General features: G+C 46.5%; 1 protein-coding gene and 1 long non-coding RNA gene across 8 annotated transcripts in view; both read left to right on the top strand.

Annotated features, from left to right (window-relative positions):
- Positions 1-13,637, top strand: part of LOC311437471 — a 74,796-nt gene extending 61,159 nt beyond the window's left edge. For 4 of the 7 annotated variants that reach the window (XR_014693488.1, XR_014693489.1, XR_014693490.1 and 1 more), the window contains 3 exons: positions 1,139-1,207; positions 11,980-12,143; positions 13,039-13,637. This is a non-coding gene — a long non-coding RNA (uncharacterized lncRNA). The other 3 variants (XR_014693492.1, XR_014693493.1, XR_014693494.1) reach the window with 3 other exon arrangements.
- A 385-nt stretch (positions 13,638-14,022) lies between these two features.
- The window catches only part of HSD17B12 (hydroxysteroid 17-beta dehydrogenase 12), a gene marked incomplete at its 5' end in the record, with an annotated part of 74,977 nt that continues 62,604 nt past the window's right edge, over positions 14,023-26,395 (top strand). The window contains 3 exon segments of the mRNA XM_084521313.1: positions 14,023-14,127; positions 14,130-14,249; positions 14,251-14,419. Coding sequence (XP_084377439.1) covers positions 14,023-14,127; positions 14,130-14,249; positions 14,251-14,419 — 394 coding nt within the window.

The following is a 26,395-nucleotide window of genomic DNA, read 5'->3' as shown; positions in this document are numbered from 1 at the left end:
AAATACACAGAAAAGTGGGCAAAAGCCAAGCAAATAACAGCAGAGAGTAAAAAAAAAAAAGCATGGGGTGCCATGGGGAAAAAGAGAGAATGGAGGAAAGGAAAGGTTTAGATACGTTAACCTTGTGCAAAATGCTTTCTTAGTTAACTTTTGTCAAAGTCTAGGAAATAGGGTGGAAAAATACATGTGGCAACAGTCTGTAAGGATCTAAGCACTATGAGGAGGGGAAAATATATGGAAAGAGAAGAGTAAAAGATGGAAAAAAAGATTTCAACATAGGCAGATCTATGGTTTTTTTCCTTAAAAAAAAAAAAAAGGCAAAGCAGTTTACTCATAAATGCCACACACTACACTACTGGGGTTTTCTGACCATGGCTTTCATTGATAATGTTTATTAAATGACAAAATTGAAGCAAGGGCTTTTTTGGGAAATTTACTATGCCGTGAATTTGTACTCATTACCTTAACTGTTTTTTGTCTGAAGTTTGTTTGAAAAGGCATGGAGGAAAAAAAAAAGGGCGTAAAAACGGTGTATAGACAGTGATTTTAGCTGGCAGCTGCCTCACAGGTGAAGGAGGAGGTAGAAGTCTCAAACCTGCAGGCCTGTGTAAATTCTGTGTTATTACAAATAAGTACGCAATAACACAAATCCCAGAAAAATGGGTAAAGCAAACGTCGTATTTATCTGGGAAGGTGTTCAACTTTTAAAACAGGGGAGGGAAAAGTTGTTGCGGGAAGGAGTATCTCAGGACTCTGTCCCTCATATAAATTACTTTAAAAAAAAAATTGGATTTATGTAAAATAAGGGATTTTTTTCTTTTTTAGTATAAGGTCATGCAATTTACAGATTAAATGATGCAAATGAGATGCAGTTTTCAGCAGTTCACAGGCCTTTAAGAACTCAAAAACATGTTTGGAGATTCTCGAACTTGTGTTGAACATGTAGGGGGATAATTTTTGACACGACTACCTGACTTATCAAAAACAGTTTTGATGGCCCTAGTTAGAATATAATAGGAAATTTTTAAATGCTTTTCAGCATGAGAAATACAAAGCCTGGTGATGGCCAGATAATTTGAACGATCAGAAACGGGCCTAAATGTATAATAATTTTAATGTATTTTCTCTTACATTGTAGGGAATGTGGCACAGCCCCTGCTTCGGACAGAAAGACAGCCGTCCAAAGAAAATGAGCATCAGTTCTCAGGTAACGTGCTGTTACTCATTGCTTTTGACATAGAAAGAAAATAACTTTTCCGTTAGGATTAAATAATACCCGACCCTTTGGCCTTTTTGGTTTTGTAGTTTGTCGGTGACATTTTGCACAAGCCCAAAGATTTTTGTTTTATTTTGGGAGAGGTGAGGAGGCAAAGTGTTGTGAGGGAGGGCACTAAATATGAAGTCCCTCTGAAGTCTGGTCAGTTGTATGAGAATAGCAGTGCTGCTTGTGTTGTACTGGATTTTCCCATTAAAACATGTAAACAATAGGATGTTATAGGAAGATAGATGTATTTGTTAGCTGTGGTGTGTGTTTCAGTTCACCTTGTATTAGAATACCAAATAAATTTGGAGTGGTTGCTGTAATTCGTGGTTGGTCAAAGACAGGGCTAAAAAAATAGTTCTTTCTAATTGTTTGTGGCTTTATTATATTCACAAATATATTTGATGTCATAGCAATCAAAAATAGTCTGTTTTGATTAACTTGAAGGAAAGATACTTGTTTTTAAAGCATGCTGGTTAATTAAGCAAGAGTCAGTAAATGGCATAAAGCTATAGATAGGATGCTTTCTGATAATATGCAATTCCTTGAGGTCAAATTAGTCATTAAGTAAAATTTTCTGATCAGGGAAGAGGCTATATTTCTAAGAGGTTGTATACTTTGTGTGAGCTTATTATACACCAATAGAGAGAGGAGCTGTGTTAAAGTGTTGGACGTGCTGTTGTATTACGGTTCATAACTTATTCTTTCTGGTCTGGATTGTTTATTTAACTCTGATAATTTAGACAAGAGAGAAATGTAAATCCCATTTACCAAGTTGGTGTTTGTTGCATTTAAAAAAGAGAGAGATTAAAAATGGCTTGAAATCTCTAAAATCTATGATGTTGTTCTGCAGCTTTTTAAAAGGCAAAAATCCAAATAATAATATTTCCACTACCAAAATAATATACAATATTTAAGAACAATAGAAATTGTTGTTAGAAGGGCTTTGAAATAAACGATACGTTTAGATAGAGAGTTAGGATTTTGCAGTATTTTTCTTCCCATATTCTCCCTCCTTTTTGGAAAGGAAAATTGAAGGATTCCTTTTAAATATAAAATGAATAAACAAATACAATTGCAATGAAACGTTATGCTTGATATTTGGTGAAATTTCTTCTGTTAAAAGTATTTAGTTTTTTAAATGCAAGTGCTGTGAAATAGTCCATCTCAAAGTTTGTGGGTAGAAAATGTTTTAGCATTTTTGTTCATACCTGAGGAATCCATTTTAGAAGTCCATTTTCCCTGTTTGCAAAATACATTTTTATTAGATCTATGTATTTGGGTTAAGACTTACTTAAAATTACTTAATTAGGTTATACTGAAATTCTAAGTGATTTAAAAAGAAGGATTATGGTAATATGACAAAACATAACACTATTTTCATTGAAATCCTTAAATAAAGCCCTTTTAACATGCCAATTTTAAAAATCTATAAATTTGTGGTGTTAAAATAGTACAAAATATAAAAAGGCCGAACTCATAATGGAACATATAATCCTGTACCAGTGAGCAGGGACTTTGTAGGTACGTCTGGAATATGGCAGGAGGTCATTTACACCTTCAGTTTGTTTTTGAGCATTTCTCTTGTGGTATTGTCCTGTTTAAGACATTGTCATATATTTGTGGAATACTTGTAAAATGTTTGTGATTGATTAGTGAAGAGAAAATGTAGAGAAAGAGGGAAAAGTGTAGGTGCGCTAACCTGGATGGGCATTGATTGTGTTTTCCAAGGAAATTTTGAAAAATATACCAAAGTAAAAATTGTCACAGTAAGGAATAATTTTTAAATAATTATGTTTGTGCCATTTGGAATAGCGTGACTGTGAATTGTCTTTAAAAACCTCCTGTAAGTGTCTGAAAAACAGTACAACATAAAAAGGCTTTCCAATTGTGTTTTCTCTAGATAAATCTATTGGCTTGAAGGCTGATATAGGGGACAGGATACTAAAAAATAAACTGAAAAAAAACAGCTATATACGTGCTTTTATTATCGATACTTTTTTTTTTTTTTTTTTTGAAGGAAGGAAAATGTGTATGTGTTTCTTTCCTCTCTGTTGATTGTGGTCTAAAATAAATAATAAATTTGTATTGATTTATTTAAAAAAAAAAAAAAAAAGAAGTATTTGTATGAAAAAACCTGGCAGTAAGCTTGTTTAACTTGGTGTTTTAATTTTGGAGAAATAGCAGCATGTTTCTGGATATTTGCATTTGTTTGAGAGGCTGGAGCACAAGCCAGGTTTCTGTGTAGTCTGTCAGGCAGTTACACGTCTGAGCATGTTACAGTTTGTAGCACTACAAATTAGAGCCATTTGACTTGTATTTGCTGTATCGTGCTTTCTTAAAAAAAAAAATATTACAGATGAAAGAGACGTCCAGGACACGAACTCTGTGTGTTCTGGGGGGTCTCGGGGCGCAGATAGGCAGCTCCGGCGGGGGGCCGGTGAAACCCAGGGAGTTTTACTAGGAGGTTGTGCTGTGAATGAACTTATATTATCTCCCCCCCTTCAGTTTGTGACTTTAGAGATGGATTCTGACTGTGTGGGTTATTTTTTGAGCTCACAGGAGGTTATTTGCATGCACATCATTTGATGCTTATTTGCAGACCGGAGTTGGAAAAGTGCTGCATGTGTTAATCATACGTACACCGGGCACCTATATGGGGAGCGTATGGGAAGCAGGAGAGGGCAAAGTGTGACAGAGTTTCCACACTACTTTCTCTGCAGGGCAGCACAGTCTTTACTCATAATGTCGTCCCAAAGTTTCTGGGGTGGGGGGGGGGGGCTCTGCGGCTGATTGGGAGTTAATTCACTTCTTAGAATTTGTGTTTTGAAGTAAAAGTGGTAGAAAAAATAAAAAAGGAAAAAAAAAGAAAAAAAAGGACAAAACAAGAGTGTGAGAGGACTGGTTGGCAGCGTTATCAGGAGCTGCAGCGGGGACCGGGAGCACGGGAAGCCGGCGGCCGCCTGGGCCGGGCCGGGCCGTGAGGCGCTGCCACCACCACCACGGGCCGGGCCGGGCCGGGCCGGGGGCGGCCGTGAGGAGCCGGGACCCGGTGTGGGGCTCGACAGCGGCCCCGCCATGAGGCAGCGGCGGCCGCCGGGAGGGGAGAGGGGCCCGGGGTGGGCAGCGAGGGGCCGGCGGCGGCTGCGGAGCCCCCTCGGCGCCTCAGAGGGTTAACGGCGGGCGGGCGGCGGGCGGCTGGGAGTTGTAGGCGCCGCGGCATGCCGGGAGCGGGCGGAACGGGGCCGCGCCCGCCCGACATGGCGGCCGCCAGGGCCCGGCTGCACGGGCCCGAGGGGCAAGGGGGCTCCGCGCTGTCCCCCGAGGGGACCGGGCGGCTCCCGGCTGCTCCCGGCTGCTCCTGGCTGCTTGGGGGGCACAGGCTGAGCCAAAGCAGCCGTGTGAGGGGGAAGGAGCGAGATGCGAGCGGGAAGGGAAGCGCCTGGGAGCTGGAGCTGTGTGGGGACAGAGCACGGAGCGCCCCGGGCTCGGCTGTAGGGCGAGGAAGGACGAGGAGGAAAAATGTTACACGATTGTTTTTTTACTAACAGCAGGCCCAGAGGGCAAGGTCAGGTGCTTGTTAAGCAGTCTGGTGTTCTCAGGGAATCCGTTCGTTAGCTGGAGATAGCTTCTTCTGTGTGGGAAGGGAAGAGAAATAAAAGTATATGGAACTAATCGTAAATGGACTCGAACTTTAACTCTTCCCCTTTGCTCTTAGAAGGGAGATCCTGAAAGATCCTGTTGCATGCACCAGCAGCTATCTCAGCGTAGTATTGCTTAATGAACTTAAGCTGGGCATGTTGAAACGCTTCATGGGAATGGTACAGGGAAGGTTTCTGTTAGGCAATTTCGTTTTATTGTAGTAGCAATCCTCTGGAAGCACGGGAGAAAGCCAAAATTATTAGTTAATTAATAAATGATCGTGTGCAAAAAAAAAAAGAGGTGTTGAGATGACCTGAAAAATGGGAGTACCTTATGGCTTTGTTTTCTGTCGCACGTGTTATAGTTCAGCGCTGAGAGGAGGCATGCAAGGAACTGCAGAAATTTTTGTATTTGTGTCAGAAAGTACATCATATTTTGCCAATAATCACCATCTGTAATATTGCTATTAAAGTATATGTGGACAGACGTAAGTCTCAGCAAATAAATGTGCTTTTTTTTGAGGGAAGGCATGATTCTAGTGGAGAGCAAACGTCCTTTAACTTACCAAAAGAAACTCTTGGTTTTACACAAAATGGGGTAAGAGTCTGTGTGCCTGCTCTTTATACCCTGGTTGTTTGGATTTGCAGAGTTAAACTGTTGAAGATGATTTGAGATTCAAAATCAGTAATTCCAGAGCAAAATAAAATACCATGAAAGAAAACGCCAGTGTCTATAATCTGTTGTAACATATTTTAAGCTTCGTAGTGTATAGCCTACTCTATTCGCATCAGAAAAGAGCCATTGCTTTTCTAGTTCTTCCAAAAATAATTTTACTGGGTTCTGTTTACTTGTTTCAGTAACAGTGGAATTACATGAGTGCAGTAAATAGAATCTATTCTTTTTCTAAAAGTGTGTAACTTTAAATACCATATAAATAGTGGAAGCTACATGTAAAGGGTGGGAAATACTTGAGGATGCCAAATGGAAGGACAGAGTTTGTAATACCTGTTTACTAATGTCATTGCCATAATCCACAGGTTTTGAAGGATGAAATAGACAAAGATAAATTAAATGTGATGAAATGCAATGTATTTTTAGGAAAAACAGATTGTATCAGAATAACTTGTTATTTCATGTTATGAGAGAAAATACAATAGATGTAATACGTTTCGTTGTCAGGTACAGTGATTTTGGACCATGGGGGGAAATTTGTAAAATGGAAAAAATTGGGACTAATGAAACTGTAATGGAACTTAGGAATGCATTGAGAGATGATAGATGGAAAGAGGATGTACTGATGGAAAGGAGGCTGCAATCTGAGTTTGTCTGACTGTGTCAGAAATTATTTAGTGTTTTCCTTAGTGACCCTTGTGCAGAAGTCGAAGTGCAGGGAGGAAATTTCATGACACACAGCTGGGAGACGGCATCAATAGAGAGTGGGATTGGAATATCCATGTACCAACAAGACGAAGTAAAACTAAGATTAATAGAATTTGATGGGATTTGCTGATGCAAATAGAAGCTAATCACAATCTCTCCTGGAAGAGCTCATCAGTTTGGCAGTGAATTAGTAGTTGGTGTAGTAGTCAGCAGCAGAATGATAGCATACTGCTAATGTGATGTGGCTGAGAGAATAAATAAATAAAAAAGGTGGTATCCTAGAATGTATTACGGGAGGGACTTCCACTGTCTACAGAAGATATTATTGTTGAAGCGTGTGGTTTTCGTGAGACCTTATCCGGAGCCCAGCTGATCACCCGCATGCAGATAAACTGTTTCGAACAGATGGATTGAACAGATGCAGGAAAGGATTACATGGATGTTAAGAGGAATAGAGAGACCATTTCCTGAAAGACCCAAAGTTGACAATTACACAGTGGTTTTTTTTTGTTTGTTTTGTTTCATAGATATATATATGGGAGGAAAAGAGCTATGTGAGCTCAAGGTTAGTGTAAGCAAGCTCAGACAAAATGCATGTGAAGGGGATAATGAATACTGTTTGCTGGAAATTACAATAAAAGTTCTAACTATCAGACCACAGATATTCTGGAGAGGTTTCAAATGACGTAGGAATCTAAATTTCTTTTAAAATGAAGTTTGATAAATTCACAAAAGAATGCCAGCATGTGGTTCTGCAGAGCAGTGGGGAGTTTGACTCAGCAATCCTGGATATCCCATCTCCTGTGCTGTTTTATAATGGATCATGAGATGGATGTGTGCTTTTGCATTGGGCCCATTTTGAAAACGTTGTTCTTTGTCATCCTGGTTTCCTTTTCTTACTTTCTTTGGGACCCTTACCATCAGCAGAATAGTTCAGTTATATTCATGGAATCATAACGATGGGAGAAGATCTCCATGGTCATCTGGTCCAACCATCCCTCCGCCACCAGGATCACCCACTAAACCATTCACTATCAAGTACTTCTCATCTGAATGTTTTGAATTGTGCTGGCAGAAAAGAAGCCATGCTTTCTACCCTGCTGACATCAACGTTTGGAGTTTCTCTACACTTTGGACATCTTGGATATCGAATAATGGCTGAAGGTGGACACGCACAGCACTGCAGGACTTCTTTGTCCCTGGATGTGCTATTTGTAGACGTTTTCTTGGAATAACTTTTAGGAAAGTATTTAAAAGAAAAGCTTGAAGTCATCTAGGGCAAGACAGCATTGCATTCATGAATGTATGTATAATCAGCTCCCTTGGGATGTTACCTGGGGCCTTGTGTCTTTTTTCTGCTTTTGTTCTTAGACTCAGTAGTTTTTACACATAGCACTTAGCGCAGCAGTGAAGAATTAACAGAAGAACCTTAAAATTTAAGATCATTGCTTTCTGAGCAAGGCTGCCATAGCCCAGGTGGACATTTTAGATTTTTACCTGACGTCACTATTTGGGAAATACGGAAAATTCCCCAAAAGCAGGGAAATAAACAGTCGCTGCTCAGCCATCCTTTCTTATTTTATCTTTCAGCCCACAACTGTCTCTGGTTATTGAGAGAGAGAGAGAATTTGTTTTAAGGAGGTAACTTTCCATTCAGTGGTCAATAGGAAACTAACCGATGGAATCAATCTAATCATCAACACATGCATTAAGTGCTACCAGTGGCACTTCTTCTAGTTGCTGAAACAGAGTAGTGAATGGATTATAGAGATTAAACTTCCTTCATCCCCCTAGAGGTGAACAAGTCATGTGAAAATGGAAGGCTCTTCTGGTAGGAGATGGAATGAAAGACTGGGAAGACAATGAAAAGAAATATTATCTCTAAATGGTTTCTTGCACACTTTCCCTGTAATAGATGGTAGCGTGTGAGCTGCAGAGAGAAACTTGAAGCTTACAGGGCAGAAATGTGACTGTAAAGTGATTCTGTGAGTATGGAATGAAATGTTCTTGGTCATTATTTAACTTGGATTCCTGAAAGATTTTTTTTCTTCCATCCTCAGTTTGATTTTCTAAAGGAATATATACCCAGCATAGCATACGCTTTCTCCTTTTCTTCTCTTGTTCTTTTTGCATTAGAAGGAATTCGTGGTCTTTCCCGCTGTAATTCCGGGAACACAGCATTAGGAATACAGCAAAGGGAAATTTTCTGACCCGATGTGCCCATGTCATCCTACAAGGCTGTCTTTCCACTGCAAAAAGAGGCACTTTCAGTTGTGTCAGCAGTTATTTTCCTTCTCTCATGCTGTGGTGCACCTTTTGGAATACAACTGGTCGGAGGAGCGAATTTATTAGTGAGAAGCGTGCGTGTAATAAGGCTGGTAATTACATCCACATTATTCAATAATGAAATCAAAACAGGAACAGAAGGTAATGTTTTAATATTAAAGATAAGGCGTTGATACTGTTATTAAGAGTAGAACTAATCCATTCTTTTGCTGGTTTATCGAGACAAGTATGGGTGATTCACGCCACCTGAATAGGTGGTCTCCTGCATGGGGGCATTTTTACGGTGTCTCCTGCCTTATTATGTAGTTCACTTCCTCTTGTTCTCAGAATGAAAAAAACAAAGGAGAGGTAATGATCAGCCTCCCTATAAGCTCCTTCCGTGGGAAAAAAAATAGCTCAGACCCCCCCTAAAATGATGGTAGAGTTGCTACAAAAGCTGTCGGATGTTGTTGTTATAGCAGCATCTACAGGAACAGAAATAGCAAGAAGAGAAAAATGCAGTTTGGCATTCCCTCGGTCTCTCTCCAACTTGCGAAAATATTAGGAGTGAAATGACATCTCTTGGAGCCACTTTTTCTGCAGTGCCTTCTTATGCAGAAACTTACCTTGAAATGTAATCAAAGCGAAATAACTAATAAGCAAGATAAAAATACTGTTTGCACTTGTTCCAGGTGGTCATTTCTGTCTCAAGTGTTTCTGTGGAAGGAGGCCAAACGCTCGCTACTATTCTTATTCTGGTATTCAGGGAAATGACAGCTCGATTTAAAATACGAACGTGAAATGAGTTTTGCTGTCCCACCGTGGTGCACGAAGAATATTTCAGCTGGAGAAGACAGACCTCACCTGTCTGAGTGGGGCAATACTATCAATTCCCCAACATCTTATTGCCCTTTGATACTGTCTGGCAGATGGATCTCGGAGGAGGCACTCAAGGAAGAAGGATTTTTTCTGAAGGATACGGTGACAAAGCTAGGCTGCTGGAGCATGAGAGGGGGGAAGGAGGTTTGTGGAAGGGAGGAAATGCCGTGTGGTTTCCTGTCCCGCAGATCGGAGCCAGCTTGTGCTAGACAGAGCCCCTCAGTGACATTGGTGGCATTGGATGGGGGTGGGAGGAGGGCTGTCGGCACAGCTCTGCATTCACTACACCCCACAAACGGAGCCAGCGAAAGAGGGACGAGTGTGTATAATACAGTGCAGTGGGTGAATAATAGGTTATAGTTGAGGAGACAAAGGTTTATTATCAAATGTAGTCCATCATCTGGGGCTGAAAGTGACCGCATCATGCGAGGTGACATTGCATGTTGGCAGTGGCGTGAGGGACACGCATTCCTGAACTTTGTTCACTTCATGTGGACAAGGATCTGTATCACTTATCTACAGTTGCGAAACTGGGTAGCAGAGACATCAAGGATTAGACAATGAGAGCACAGTATTTTGTTTCCACAGATGATATTTTCAGCTCAAAATCAATACACTTCAGTGGGCTGCAGGATTGAGGAAGGTTAATCTTCTGTTGCCGTGGCCCATACCCTGTCTCTCCAATAAACGCGTTCTGCACTGGGGCTTGCAGCATGCACAACTAGTACAGTTCTTTTGCAGAAGTACTTATTTGATTTCCAGCATTGCTGGTGGCTTAAAAAACAAACCAACCAACCCAAACCAAAACTAAAAACAGGGCCAAAAACCTTCACATCCATGTGCTGCTCAAACCTTTTCCAGTGTTGCATGAGAAGGGGATCTGGAGCTCTCTGTTGCGATAATTTTTGGGAACTCTGAGCAGAAAATGGCAACAAAAAGGGGAACACTGAGGCTTTATGAGAGGCTGCTGAGCTCACCGGTTAATCGACAGTAGGTAAAAGTAAAAAATCCCTGTATAAGGTACTAGAAGTTTATAGCGTCATTTTTATTGTTTTCTGTTCGTTGTAAGAGGAATTGAACAGATCTTCTCATAAAGACCCACGTGAACCTGTGTGACGTTAAATTTACAATCCAGACTTGACTGGTTAACACACAGATAACTATCTTGCTTTAGTTTCTATTCAGTTGTCATTGGCACATTTATATGGAGCGATCAGTTGTTGAGAAATCAGGGATGTTAATCCCTAATGCAGAAGGGATTCTGCGTTAGGGATTCCTGGTGCCTCGGTTTTATTTAAGAAAGAAGAATTCTTTCTTAAATAAAATGAATGTGTAGTTGTTACACGGTGTGGTAACCCCCCACAGCCTGGATGACTTGGTTTCAAGGACCTTGTGTTTCTGACTTGTGTTGGCAGGCTCCTGTCCCTCCAAGAGAAACTGAAGCCAAAAGCGTAGGGTTAAAGAAACATTCGCATCACCAGCGGTGCTAGTTTGCCTACTTATTGTGGCACTTTGGGTCACTATTTCTGTCTGTTCCTCTCAGATGGCCCCTGTCAGCCTCCCCTGCACCCCTAAGTGGTGTAGTGGTAAGGGGTGGAGTAGGGGCCTCAGGACTGGGAATCCCAAGCCAAGGTGTCTTGCTTCAACCTCAAGTTAGGATTCACTGATATTTGGAGTGTCTTGAGAGATCTGGTTCACACAGAGAGTTGTTCAGATTCCCAGGTTGGTTGGATCCCCTTGTTGGATACTCTCCTCTGCTGCATCGTACCCTGAGGCAGGGTGTCTTAATTCGGAGCTCTGGGTTTGGGCAGAGAAACGCTGCAGTGCTAGGCCCGATGCTGGATGTGGCCTCACTGCGACGTGTGTGAGTAATGGTAGCAGAGGCACAAGAGCAGGATGACTGTACAGGAGAGAGAGCTGCACTTGACTTGCTGGAGTGAAAAACGTATTTGTAAAGGGATTAAATTAGTGCTGGGTACAAGAATGCCACTTAGTGAAACAAATGACTCTACTTCTTCTCAGTGGCAGGAAAAGTGACACATCCCGGGTAACCGGCAGTCCCCGCTCCTTTCTCAGTGTCCCTGCGGGGTGGATGGCACCAGAGCCGGGTGAGGAATGAGCACCAGCTCCGGCCTCCTGTGTATGAGGCCGGTGGCAGCGGTGGTGGCAGTGGTGGTGACGGTGGCAGTGGCTGTGGCAGCGCTTTTCAGCCACGGAGCTTGCAGCAAGGCCTCTCCTTGGTGCTGAGAGAGCAGGCACATGTGAGGTACAGGGATGAGATCACACCCAGATGTGGGACTGCTTGTGAGGTAGTCACATGGCACAAAGTTTTAGGAAATAGTGACAGTAATGATTGAATATCTCTAATTATTGGCTGCTCTTTTATCTTTGTTCTATTTCTCCTTTCTGTCTCCACATCTTTTGATTTCTTCCTGTCTGTAGCTCTGCGTCCTTATTTTCATTTTTGTTTACTGTTGCTTTTTTACTCAGGCACGCACTTGCTCCTTTAGTTCTCCTAAATTCTCTTTTATCTCTCTTGTGATCTGCCGTAGATCTTGGCCACCGTCTATGCGATGGAGCAATGTAGCTGGGCTGTGGGTTGACTTGGGCTTGCATCACTGCAACCCCAAACCAGATTGCATCTGCAGTCATCTGACTTCATGCCCGGACTGATAAATGGTGCTGTGGAAGCGTGGATCTCGGGGGCCTTGGCAAGGTACTCGTACACATGTGCGTGCATGTTGATGTGTGAGTACACTCAAAATGTCTGTGGGTTTGATCAGCACAGCTGCCTGGGTGCGCCTTTAAGCTCTGCAGCAGCTGGTGGGGAGTGAGAACAGGTCTGTGGGAAGACCGGGATGAACCCTGGAAAGGGGGATATGCCCGTTCCCCAGGAATGTACGATGACCGTAAGCAAGAGATCTAAAACCCCTCACTTGACCTTTGTATAATTCTTTCCCTTCCAGTGAGTCCCCTTCCCTGCTGGCTGTGACTCATCTTAGTCTAAATGTAGGCTGTAAGCCTCTCAGAGGACTGCCTTTCTTGCTGAACAGAACAGCATAAAAAATGGCAATGCTGTTGAATAACCATTATTATTTTTTAACACTTTTTTTTTTTTTTTTTTTTTTTTTTGAGGAGTGCCTTGCTGTATTTGTGCTTCTCTGTTAAGGGATTTATTGGTTCCCTGGGAGAACAGTGGGGCAGGTTCTTTCTGGACCCACAACAGGAAGGTTTTTCAGACGAGGTCTGGGGAGCAGCACGCCAACACGACTGTGGGCAGCAGACAGTGTAAGAGAAGACAGTGGGCTCTGACAGAGGCCAGCAGGTCTTTTCATAGCACCCCAAGTTCTGACCCCTTTGTGAGTGGCAGCACCCCCGTGGTAAATGCAGCCTACATGGACAGCCAGCACTTCTGTGGGCTGCCCAGTGCCTGTCTCCTTTCTTCCAGCCTCTGCATACGCTGCCAGCTGCCCAGTTCACTGCTGTTCTCCACGCTCTGGTGACCCTGGTGGTACTGTTCCCTTCCCTCCCTCACTCAAGCTGATGTTTGTCTTGACTTGGAGCGGATCTCTTCCTGAGCCTTACTGAACCGGTTCCTTTTCTCTTTGCAGATGCTTTTGCAGTATCCTGTCCCCTCGTTGTGTCATCCTCTGGAAGACAGGAGAATGAGAATCAGCGGTGTGCCAGTAACCTGCGAGCAGTTGGAGAACTCCTGTGTGAAAAAGAGCAACCATGCAGCGTGAGCACAGCGAACTCGTGCTTCCCAACAACCTGCAGTTGCGCTGTGTTCCCCCCACGGGAACTGACGCCAGCTTCTCCCTCTGGTTATCTGTGTTCTTCTCTCTTACTGTAACAAATTTGTTGCTCTCCAGCTCCCACATGTTCACGGAAAAATGCAGATATTCCCCGTGCAGATTAAGCAAGGTCTACAAATTTGCACTTGTAATCGAGTCCTGTCCGTGGCTGCTGCCACATGGGGCACACACTTGGTGAGGCCTCTGGGAATTTTCCGTGTGTAGGGCACAGGATTTAGCCCTGACAAAGGGCGCTGGCCTAAAAGGGGTAGCAAGGGGTGAGCTTTTTGGGGAAAAATGGTGTATTTTTTTTGTATAGGTATTTTTTGGGTGAAAACCCACCGTGTGCGCATGTTTATGTAACAGATGTAAAAAGCACTTTCTTTTTCATTAAACCACCAGAAGAGGTAAGCCTCCCGCAGCCTGTTTCCATTTATTTTCTGCGTGTTTTTGTTCCCGCGGCGCTTGCTGACCACCCCACACACCTCGGGGGTGCCCCCCCCAGCTGCTGCAGCCCAAGGGCACCCCGGAAAGGCCCCGGGGGCGGCTCAGCAGGGCCGGGGGTGGGCTGGGGGTGCCGGGGGGGGGGGTACGGGGCCGAGGCAGGGGCAGGGGGCGGCGGGGGGGGCGCTGGGGCCGCGTCCGGGGGCGAGGCGGGGCCCTGAGCATTTTATGAATGGGCTCATATGACGTCAAAGGGGGCGGGAGGAGAGGCTCTCCTACGCTCCAATCCCGCGAGGCCCCCGCGCCGGCGAGCCAACCGCGGCGCGGCTCCGCCTTGACGGCCACCTCCCTCGACCAATGGCGGCGCGCGAGCCCTGCCGACCACGCGGGGCCGGGGCGGCGAGTAGTACGGGGGCGCGCGGCCGCTCGCTGCCTCCCCCCGCCCGGCCGGCGCGGCGGGCGGGGCCGCCGGCGTTGCCCGGCGACGGCGGGGGCCGAGCGGCCGCTCCGCCAATGGCGGCCGAGCGGGGGCGGGCCCGGCGGCGGCTGCGGGGCGGCGGTGGCCGGGAGGGCCCATTGGGGCTGGCGGCGGCCGGCGGCATGCTGCCCGCCGCGGGGCTGCTCTGGTGGGTGGGCGCGCTCGGGGCGCTCTACGCCGCGGCGCGGAGCGCCCTCGGGCTGCTGGGCGCCCTCCGCGTCTGGGGCATCGGCGCCGGTAGAGCCGCGCTGGGGCCGAGCCTGGGAGCGTGGGCTGGTGAGTGAGTGAGGGGGGGTGGGGGGGGGGGCGGTAACGGGCGGTTAGGGGGGTTATCGGTCGGTTTGGGGGGGGTTAACGGGCACTGGGGGGCGGGTAACGGGCGGTTTTAGGGGGTTATCAGGCACTGGGGGGTGGGTAACGGGCGGTTTGGGGGGTTAACGGTCGGTTTGGGGGGGTTAATGGGCACTGGGGGGCGGGTAACCGTCGGTTTTGGGGGGGTAACGGTCGGTTTGGGGGGTTATCAGGCACTGGGGGGCGGGGAACTGTCGGTTTGGGGGGGTTATCGTGCACGTGGGGTTGGGTAACTGGCGGTTTTTGGGGGTTAACAGTCAGTTTTGGGGGTTATCGGGCACTGGGGGGGGTTAACGGGCGGTTTGGGGGGGCTAACGGGCGGTGGGGGGCGGGTAACAGTCGGTTTTGGGGGGTTAACGGGCACTGGGGGCAGATAACGGTCGGTTTTGGGGGGTTATCGGGCAGTTTTGGGGAGTTATCAGGCACTGGGGGGCAGGTAACGGTCAATTTGTGGGGTTGGGGATCCCCTCTTGCCCCCAGGGGGCTGCCCCTGCTGGAGGGCGCCTGCAGGGAGCCAAAAGTGCCCCCTGAAGAAACGCCCCTTCCCCTCTGTCCCCCAGCGCTCCCCCTTTGGGGTCATTGCGCCTGCTCCTGGTTCTCCCCAGGGGCTGTGGGATGTGGTCCCTGCCCAGCTCAGGAGGGCCCCACAAAAGCTTCCCCCACTCCCCGCAGGGAGCTTTTCTTTGTCCCCTCTCTGCAGAGTTCGCCCCTGGCTGGGTTTGGGGCTCCCCGCGTTGCGTCCACGTGAGGTCTGTGGGCGCGGTGTGAGGAGTACGGGGAAAGTTGGTGGCCGGCTGCTCTGTGCTGTAATTCCCCCTATAAATCGCTGACAGCAGCCAGGAACAACGCCGCCCTTGTTTGGGAAGCACTTCGGCCAAACAGGCCTGGCGTGAGCGTGATGCCGAGGAGCTGCCGTGGTGGCCCAGCAGGGCCAGGGCCGTGCCTCGCCTTCCCCTCCCGGGCAGCCCTGTGGGCTTGGACCCGAGCCCCGTCCCCTCCTGGCTGCCTCTGGTGCCACGGGATGGTGCCTCCTCTTCTTCCTGGGCAAGATGGGGGAGAAAGGAAAAGCAAAAAGCTTTCTCTCTTCAGTAAATGGTGAAATGAAGTCAAGATCCCGTGGTACTTCAGCCTAGAGGGAGCTCGGGAGGCCTCCTGTCCAGCCTCCTGCTCACAACCAGGGAGCAAACTTTACCTTTTATTTTCCCTGGTTCAAAATTGCAAAGCTTGTAATGAGAAATGACTTCTGCTTTCCCTTTGTTGCAACAGAAACGGTGTGTTAACTGGGGGCAAAGTTTATTTCGGCCATTTACTTGGCCAGATTACACCCAAGGAGAAGTCTGGTTGTCTTTTCAGGCCTGCTTAGCACAAAGCGTGCTCTTCTTCCCCCAGCGCCTTCCACACAAGCCAAGCTGAGCGCTGCTCAGGCGCTGGGTGATTGCGGCGTGCCTGTTAGTGCTGATGCCTGCTCGTGTGGTGAATACAGCTGTACAGTTGTATTGGGGCCAACAAACGCTCGCAAAGATGAGCCTGCCTTAATTAGCTTCTTGGAGTTCATTCATTAATGTGCAAAAATAACCAAATGTGGGCAACTCGCTCTAGATGTCTTAAAAAAGAACTTGGAAGAGACCATTAATCAGGATGGTGCTCGCAACTGCCTCTGTCTTTCTGTAACTTATTTTTAGACAAAAACCCCATGTTCAGTCTTAAGCTGTTCTTTTCCTACAGAAGTGCTGAGCAACCACTTCCTTCAGGAGCAGCGAGGGTGGGTGACTGCTCCCTACCTGTCCTTGCTGGCTTCTACCTAACAGAGCTGGGGTTGGGCTTTGCTATGCGTGGTCAAGCATCTGAAAGCAGTGATTTCTAGGGGGCTGCTAAAGAAGATGTGAAAAATAAGATGTAACTGGGTATATGAGCAGTGGGGTAGACAGCGATGTCTTAACAGCCAGGTCCTTTAAAAACCAAGAATGTGCTGGGTGATTCCCAAGCTCCGGTTGACTAGGAAGCTGGGGTAGGAGCAAGCTCTAAAAAGACCTTAACAATAATCTTATTATCATACATAATATGAATGATGCTTATATGAAGGCGAAGAAGTGACAAGTTGGATTTTGTGCTTGTAAAGAGTTTGAATGAGATTTCATCTATACGAATATGCTTCCTGTAGGCCCTGGAAACAGTGGATTGCAGAACAGACCCCGATCATTAAATTCTTGGGATAACCATAGGAAAATAACTCTGGGGATAAATCACTTTAGTGACGAGTTAAGAAGTCCATACAAAGCATGTTCACTTAAGCCCTGACTAGAGTGCTAGCCAGGTAGTAACTTGTTGATAACTTTGAACAGCTTTTGCAAGCAATATCATTTTCAAGCTCCTTAGTGTTATGTGAAAGGAAGCTCTGTTACCTGAGTGGTTTGTTTGTGTTTACATTTTTTTGTTTTCTAAAGATAAGTTTCAATCACTTGCACAAACAAGTGCAGTCACGCTGTGCAAGGACAGTTGGCAGACCCCCTCGTAAGTTGCTGCTGCGGGTGAAAGCAGCCAACCCAGCACAGCGTGTGATGAGGCTGGGGAAACAAAGTGGGTGTCAGCACTGCTCGCACTGCTCTCTGCAGGCTGTGAGAGGAGAGGCTCGGTGACACTCCCCCTTTTCCCTGCACCTGGAAGCTTGGCTCTCTCTCATGCTTCAGCAAAATCACTTGGTCAGGGGTTTATCATCTTCAGCACTCTGGATTTGTGACGAGAGTTGTTTTTGTAATGCTCACAGTAACAGGCACTCTGCAAACAGTTCTGTGCTGGTCTGAAAGAAAGCACTGTCAGCCCCAAAAGCAATGCTACAAACATGTGAAAACACAGCAGCTTGCTTGTAACTCCTGGTTGCGACAGCCCAAGTCCAACATGCAGATGGGAGCATGTTACTGTGCTCTCGTGGGGTTGTTTGCAAGGTGCTTACGGAGGGTTCCTGCACTAAAATGTGCCTCTAGAAACAATCTGCTGCAAGCCTCCTAATCCTGTCTGAGCTTCCCACAAGGGCTGTGCTCTAGCACATATGGCAAATGGGAAAAGAAGAAAAAGCCATGTGTTGTTCTATGTTGCTGATCCCCCAGCTCTCTCCCAGTGATCAGACCGGCTCCTAGTGTGTAATTTAGGTGATTTCTGCCGGCGTCTCCCTGGCCTTTCCTGTGTGCGGCTAAGCAGGGCTCTGACTCTTGTGCTCCAGGCCCTGCAGCTGGTGCTGTGCACCGATCCTGCTGGGACCCGGACGGCTCTTGGAGGGGCTCCCTGCTGCTTTACATGGTCTGGCTCGCTTGCTGGACAGTGGACAGGAGCAAAGTGTACTGGAGCCTGGTTTCTGGGATTTGGCTGCCTCTGTTTTTTTTTTTTTTTTTTTTTTTTAATTGCACCATTTAGGTGCACTTTGCACTTGGCCGTTTCTGCCTGCTTAAAATGTCTGCTCGGTGGGGTTGCTCAACACCTGCTAAGCGCTCCTTTGTGCGCGTGGGTACGGGGCAGAGCTCAGCACCCAGCCGGCCGCGTCCCGGCTCCGCTTCTGCTGCCTCCCTGCGGACAGGCTCCGGCAGCTCACTGCTGGGCCTGCGCCGGCTGCTGCTCAGGCCCCACGCTTACGTGCAGCCACTGCCACCCACGGCATCAGCCCCGCTCAGCTGCATCGCCACAGCTCAACTCAGCGCATTTCCCTGCTTTGAGATATGCTTTTCTTTTTACCAGAGAAGCCTGGACAGAATGCTTCAGCAACGCCGAAATAATGTCACTGGGGCTTAGCTCAGACTATGAGTGGGCTTGGCTGTAGTTAGCTGCAGGAACAGGTGCATGTGAAAGGGACTTAAATGCACTAGTTTGGTCTCTCCACCCCAAAAAGGGGGTGGTGAGTAGAGGGCGGCTGCTGTTTGCATTAATGAGGAAGGACCACCCATCTCTGGTAGCCTGGGAGAAATGCTGGTGGGGTTATTCACCCAGGGGATGAATAGCTGTGTAATTTGAAGCTAGCTTATTCCCTTCAACCTTCTGTATGGTTTAAGGTAGGAATGCCTGTAATGCAAACCTGTTCCTTGAAACTAGAGAGCTTAGGCAAGGAAGGGCCTAGGGTAGTGACTTGCTTCACTTTCTTTATGTCACTTTGTTGACTGGTGTGCTTCCCTCCCCTTGGGAAAGTTGACATGCGAAGCACCCAGCTGAACAGTGGGAAGGAAGGAAATTGCTTTGTGCAGAGTAGCACGGAGCTGAGCCTCAGGTAGCTGCAGCAGTCAGGCATCCTGACCTGTGCTGGTTGTTGGAGGTGACTGGATAAATGTGTGCCTGTGTGAGGAGTGCTGAGCTAGCGGGAGTCCTGAGGGTCACTCCCAGTCCGTGGGGCTGGGGACACCCTGCTGCGGGAGGGCTGACAGTGAGAAAATCTTTCCTAATGCTTCCAAAGGCCAAATGTGATTCTGCAGGCCGAGGTATGAACATAAGCAGAGAAGCTCGTGGGCAAAGCATCTCATGTTGAGTGTGTTAAACACTCGCTTGAACAGGTTTAGGGTTGCTGCTCATAGCTTCAGATGACTTCTGTTGGTCATTTATTGATAGGCTTTAGGAAACCTGGGTTTCTAGAGTGAAGCAGAACATTTTAAGTACATTAATACATGAAAATGCTAGAAGTAGGGTTTCTTGGCTTCTTTAGTTCGGCCATGTTGTATGTATAATTGTGCAAAAGGGTTCCACCTTGAGTCTGTTGTTTTTTTGTCTCCTGATTATTTAACCTTAACGCAATATTTTATGAAATCTGTGCAACTTCCCCGATTCCTAGGGGAGTAGAGCAGTACACCATCACCCACAGGATGAATCATTGGCAGAGCTGGAAATCTGATCCACAGCAGAAGCCCCTCTCTAGCTAACACTGGGAAAGAGCTGTATGCAGACTTCTCTGCTGAGCTTCTGACTTACTCCTGTGCCCTCAGCAGCAGGTGGTGAAACCTGAAATCCTGGGGCTTGGCTGCAGGTTTTGAAATGGACCTCTTGTGTAGCAGCTCTTAAAGCTGGAGATGGGATGTCCTGGAAAGCAGAGCCTCGGGAAAAGGGTGCCTGTCCCTTTGCTTCTTTACCTTGTTTTTTCATTTTTATGGTGCCCTCCCTGCTTCTGTCCCTCCCCAGGTTCCTTCATATGTCTCTTGTGACTCAGTTGTCTGTCCCAAAATTGGGTGGGAGGCAGCTGTGCGGCCCAGGCTGAGGCACGCTCTTCACGCTCAGTGGTGGCTGCCTAGTTGCTGTGGCGGGCAGCAGCGTGTGCTCTGCACACACTCTGCACCTTTGTGTCAGTTCCTAAACTCTGACCCAAGATCCTCCATGTGCTGGATTGTTTCTTCACCTTTCCCAATTTTCACCAATTCTCGCCTGGTTTGTGCATTTGGGGGCCTCCATGCTCGTGCTGCTGCTCGGCCCTGTCCTGAGCATCAGGGTGTCCTCTGGTGGGTGTAGTGAGTGGTTGTGGAGGCCTTGCTGGTGAGCTCCAACCAGCTCTTTCCCTTTTCAGCATCTGGGATAACTCCAGGTCTCATATTGATCTGCTAGGTGCAGAGTGCCTTGCAGGAAGCCAAGCTTTCAGCCAGTCCATACACCATGGTTTCAGGATTCTTCTTCCCTTACCTCATCCTTGGGGACGTGCCAGTTGCTCTGGGCTGTATCTAAACCTTCATTTTGTTGACTGAAATCCTGATGTTCTCTGGTGTTGCACAAATTCCCTCACCCCCATTTTCATCCAGAAGTCATCTCAACAAAACTCTTGTGGTTTACAAAGAAAGAGGTAGATTTTCAAGCTGCCAGCTCTGCGGCGCTACGGAGGGATCTCGCCCCAGCTGGATCCGCCACTTCCACGCTGTCGCTGGTGGTGGTTAAAAGCAAAATGTGGAGGTTCTGATAGGAAACATTGCCTTGCCAACATGTGAAAGTAGTGTATTTGTTCGGAGTAATGTTAGTGTGACATACCAGTGTAGGCTTACTTGTTTCCATCAGTTAGTAAGCTTTGGATCGAAACCGTGTCTCTTATAAACTAACACAGAATTTATCTCTTCACAGTTTTTTTGGTTCTAAAACTTATTTAACTTGCTTTCTTTCAGCACAAATTCTGTAAAAATAGGGAAAGTAGGTTTGAGTAAAAAATATATTGTGTTTTTATAAATACATATTTTTTTTTTAAGATACTATGAGGAAACTGGTATATATTTTAGCGCTAGGACTTTATGTAAGCAAGGGATGTTGATCACAACTCAATGTTCAGTCTGTCCCACGCATAGGCTTGCTAGCTGTGGGTCTTCTGCACTCTGAAGCCTTGCTCTTATTCTTCAATAATTTTATTTCTTTAATTAAAAGTAACCAATGGGCAATGATTACAATATGTTCTTGACACAATTTGATGTATTTCTTTGCTTTATGGTGTGTCTTGATAACTTTGATACAAGCTACTTCCTCTAGCCATGGTGGTCATTTTTGGGGTGAAGGTGTTCCCTAATTCAGTACCGTGTCAGTTTCCTGCCTGGCCTCGTCCTGGGGAAGGCACACGGGTTCTGGGCAGCGGGCTTGAAATACCATGGTCAGCCTGTGCAGAGGTGGTGGTAGGAACAACCTCCCGTGCTCTTCCTCATGCCTGGCTTCTAAAAGGTGCCAGGGGGTTCTTTTGGGCCAGAAAAGAGAAGAGCAAGGGCAGGCCCCCCAACCACATTCAGAGGAGTGGGGGGTACTGCTGGAAGCTGCTTCTAGTGTCCGTTCCCTGGGGAACCTGTGAGGTGCTCTGGTCACTAAACTGCCGTAAATTGAGACAGAGCTGTGAGGGTAGGGCGTCCAGAGGTGTGCGGGTGGAAGGGCAGCGAACAGAAAACGAGGGATGGGGCAGGGGGCTCATAGGGTCAATGAGGGGTCTGGAGGGGTCCGACTTGTTATGGCTGCTGCTTTCCAGAGCAGTCAGTGGGTGCTTTTGTAGTGTTGCTTCTTTGGACGAGGGATGGAAACTCCTCTGAGCTTCCTTTTTTTCTGTGCTGGGGCTGGGAAGAGCTGAAGAGCCCCGTGACCCCGTTGTTTGGCAGGGGGCAGTGGGCCGGAGGTGGGAGGGTTGTGGTGAGGACCTCGGAGCACCCAAACCTTGGCTGCTCAGCAGGAGCAATGCCTGCTGTGGCCCAGGCGTGTGACAAGGACAGCGGCTGGCCCTCGTGCGCCGTGCTGCATCCCGCCCATGCAGTGCCCACTGGTGCTTCCCCTGCCTCCCCGATCCCATCCTCTGTGGGGAGACTCCAATCCTCCATGGGGAGATGGTGTGATGCCTCGTCTGGGGCTGGGACATTGCAGGAGGCTTCCTGCCGGCCTCGTTTCTATAGGAAAATCTGGGAGTTTTCCACCAGGGAAAACACTGCAAGTTTTCAAGGGCTCGGAGTGAAATATAGAAGGCGTCAGTGGCTGTTGCTTTATTTAGAAACAGGAGGGGAAAGGGAGTGCCTTCCGAGCTCTTCCTTGAGTCTTTAACGCGAGCACCTATTGCGAGACAGAGCCGATGCAAATAAAACACTCAACGATTCCTAAATCGCTTTAACATACGTCTCCCCCTAATGCTTGATGGTGAGATACCGAGTGCATTTCTCGTGAGGCAGCTGTTACCTTCCAAATTGATTCATCTGGGTGTGTTATCATCCCCCCCCCCCGAATGGTGGACAGAAATGATTAAAACAAATGTAATCAAGAGTGTGGGGTGAAAGGGATGTCTGTGGAACGTAATTCCCAAATAATCACATTTTAGATAGAACAATATAAATATCCCCAGGCCAAAAAATAGAGACTAGCCTTCACATTTGATCGGTCTCTAGCGCTGTGTGTTTGTCTCTCGGCTTTACGCGACCCCCTTTTTATGAATGGTAGCTTTTGCTCGATTGAGGAGACATTGGTTCTGTTTTCCTGCTTCAAAATCTGCGGGCTAGAGGGTGCTGGCGAGCACTTGAGTAATCTTTCTGACAATGCGGAGAAGGAAGACTTTTCCGAAAGGTGTGGTTTTGAGCTTGTTTAAGCCTCTGTTGGAGAACTGCAGTGCACAAAAGCAAGATAATCAGATGACTTCTAATTTGAGCAAAACTGCAGTTGTGTATCAGGGCATGAGCTAGGATGTAAAATGCAGGCTTTAAGCAAGATATTGCAGGGTACCTCTTGCTTTTTGTCAAAGGCAGGGTATCTTTTGAAGATAAGTTTAATGGCTTTTCAACAACTTCAGACTTTGTCTTTTTTTTTTGTATGAGCAGTCTATTTGAGTAGATCGCTTCTCATCATAATTAGGTAACTTCTGTTCCAAAGACTCCAGAAATTGAAATTATACTTGTGTTACTTCTCTATATTTTTAGGAGTTGTCTTCGTAACATCTTGGCAGCTGAATAAAGGCTTGCCAGCTACATCAGCTCTTATCTGTGGTTGCCATTGCATCTCTTTAACAGCACATTATCTACTAAATATGCTCTTAAGCCATCTTTGCCTATGACAACAGGAGAAGCTATTTCCAGGGTGACTGTGAGGGCTCCACTTTTAACAAGAATAGGGCCTGTTTAGGGTGTGAGGTGCCCTGTAAGTGAACTAGTCTGCCCTGGTCTGTGCTTGGGAGCTGGAGATCAGTCTGACCTGAAACTTTGGGTCTTCCCGTTCGGTGGGAAGAGAGGCAGTACCTTTTACCTGAAGATAGAGTAAGATCTCAGAACAAGAAGGTATCACTTCTCACGTAATGTGTGCTACTTGCAGGAGCCGTCTGGGCTAATTAGTGTTCTAAATCCTGCAGTTCAGTTCCCTAATTCAAGTGCTGGAGGCTTTCACCTGGAGTTGTCGAATCAATTCCAGCCCACACTTTAAGCACGTGGATTTAGCAGGGATGCAGGGGGTCAACCACCTCACCTTGAAGCTGCAGGCGAAGCACAGTCCCGTGGGCCTTGCGTGGGGAGCTGCGGGCTGGGGGAAAGGGGAGCAGCCCCGCAGGCTTTCATGGCAACGTGGCAAATGTTTCTTGTCCCTGTGTGCAGGGCTGTATAAAATTCCCTGGGTGATGCTCCCCATGCAGCTGTGTTGGGGTTTCACATGCAGCACCGAAGCTTCGGTCTTGTCACCACTCGAGCTGTTCTGCAGAACCCTTATTTTCATACCTCCGTGTCCCTAGAGCAAGCTCAAACTTCTCGGCGTACAGCTTGTTTTAATGCTGCTTCTAGCCAAAATGAATAAAATATCGCTAGGTGTCTTCCTGCCTCGATTTCTGTTCTATTTCTGAGCAGTTAGGACCTCTAAGAGCTGAACTCCCTGTTCCGTACATGACTTCTGAGTGAGATCTCTCCAAGTCTCACTTTGTGGCCATGCTCCTTTTTCCACAGATAGGTAGAATCCATGAGGTCTGCGGTCTGAATCTGTTTGCTGCTGGTGCCAAATGCAGACTGTGCAAACTGGCCTGGGGAGGGAGGTGCAGACTGCCCCGAGGCTCGAGTTGTTTTCTGTTGTGTGGCTGCTTAGAGAATCACCTGGTCCCGGAACATCAGCAGGCCGGTCTGCAGGGTTTAAGTGGATCATGAGCAAAGGTTTGGCTCTACAAAAGCAGCAAAACCCAAGCTAGACGTGAGTTGTTACGCACATGTGATACATGTAGGGGAATTCCTCGTGAGCACGGAGTGCTGGCCATGACTACCTCAGACCATGATAAATGGGTGGTCCGAAATAGCAGGTAGGAGCTGCTATATATACCCTGCGTATGGTAAGCCGAGGAGTTGAACTCGGCATGGCAGCAGGTTTGGGCTTGTGGATTTATTAATATATTGAGTATGTGACCACACACTCAAAATAGTAAGTGCTTTTTTTATGTACCCTTTACGTCTTCCTCCCTCATAGCCCCCTGGGGATCAGAAGTCAAATAAAAGTAGCTGCTTGTGTAGTTTTGACTTCAGGAGTGCCTCTGTTTTTGGGGAGGGGGCAGCTGGAATTTCAATTTATAAGGGATTGGTGCAAAACTTAGCAGTATGTGTGAATCTGTTGTACAGAGGTTCCCCATGGCTGCTGGAAAACCCAAAGGGTCCACAGACCCAAAGGGCTGAAAAATCCCTATTCTACTTTAAAAATAAAGATAAGATTAAAAAAAAAAAAAAAAAAAAAAGCAAAAAAAAAAAAAGCTGTGGTATTTGTGGTATTTCTGGAACACTTCTTGTTTAGAGGACTTTTAGATGTTAAAACAGTCACACAGCAGAAATGTGTCTTAACAGTTGTCAATTATACACTTTTTAAAAGGTCTCTAAGAATGGAAATAGCTTTCAGAAGGATCAGTCTTTGTGGACTTTTCAAAGTCTTCACTGAAATTCAGCAAAAAAAAAACAACAACAACAATCTGTTTCATATTCTGTTGGAAAATCAAGAGGTCAGAAAATCCCTGTACGGTGTTGTGTAACTTTTTGTCATACACAGTGCAGGGCAGGTGTATTTGCTGATAGATGTGTGTATACTTATATTTTTTTCACTTGATGTGTGAAATTTGAGTCTTTCCTAGAATATATAACTTCAGAAGGGGTTATTTCTGTGTGTAATATGCTGGTGCAGAGAATGGGAAGGTGACAGCAGAGGGTTATTATGTTTCTTGTAACGTGTTTTAATATGGCTTGGGCTCTTAAATGAAAGGCTCTGGGAGAGCCCTTGCAGCTATTGCATCACTTGCTAAAAATAGCATCTGTACTGCATAAGGCAGCTTGTCTGCAGTGTGGATAGACTCGAGACATTAGGGTTTCTTGTGAATGATGTTCAGTCATTTTTGCTTCTCGGCTAAGCAGGTTTTTTAGTCTTAATTTTGAGGCAAAATGAAGTAAAAGGTTTTCTTGTTTTTTGTCCCTGGGGGTGGGTTGGGTTTGGAAGTAGCAGTGTCCACAGTTCTGTCTGCAGCATGAGGCTAAAAATATATTTTTAATCTCACTAAAGCTACAACTTAAAGGCACTGATAAATATGTTGTTATATTGTAATTTTCTGGGGGAGGAGAGAAAAGAATTGCTTTGTGCAGCACAAGGTAGTCTGCCATCCTCATCAATCACCTAAAATTTAGGAGTATTTTTTAAATTGCAATTATACAATGCCAACAAAGTATAAAGCTAATCTGAATTCTTACTTAAAATAAAAAATCTAAATCCTTTCCCTTGAAAATAGAAGGTATGTTCTACAGTTATTTTTTTTCCTCTCTTATTCTGAAATCTTAGTCAAGCCGTACCAGCAAGGGAGTGTGTTTGTATTCCAGTGGTGTTGCTGAACCAGACAGGTCTGCAGCACAGCATTTTATTTTTAGACTCTAGGTTGCCATTTTTATCCTGTAAAAAATATTCATCAGCGTCTGGGTGACAGGCCATCAGTTTTTATAAATGTGTCAGACCACGTTTTTTCCACCTCTCTCTCCCTCCTTCTCCTTTTATGCCCTGCTGTATACAATCCCTTTTGGGGGGAAAGGGAGAGGGGTGCGGATTTTAATTCATGCACTGGATTTTTCAATTCACAGATCTTTAGCGTCACCCGGTTCATTCATCTTCTGTGCTCGGCTGCTTACGCAGCTTCGCTTATTGTCTGTAATGGGTGAACTGCTCGGGTGGATAGAGCTGGAGGGATGGGAGGGGGAGATGGCTCTGGGGCTCCACTGATTCCATCGCCGCGCACCCCCAAAACGCATGGATGTGGCCGTGGCAGCGCTGCCGAGAAATACCCTGAGCCTCTATGCGAAGCTATCTATCAGGAATAAAATTACTCCTGGAGAAGCTATTCAAGATCTCCCTGCTGTAAATTTGTATAGGTCAGATGGCTTCTGAAAATAGCAGTGGGGATACCTCTCGTGGCCTGGGATGAGGAGAAGGGGCTAGTGCATGCTGGTAGGAGCTTTAAGGGAT

This window comes from Aythya ferina (assembly GCF_964211825.1).
Source record: "Aythya ferina genome assembly, chromosome: 5".
Lineage (NCBI taxonomy): Eukaryota > Metazoa > Chordata > Aves > Anseriformes > Anatidae > Aythya > Aythya ferina.
The sequence above is the reverse complement of the archived record's forward strand: the minus strand, read 5'-3'. Positions and strand labels throughout refer to the sequence as shown.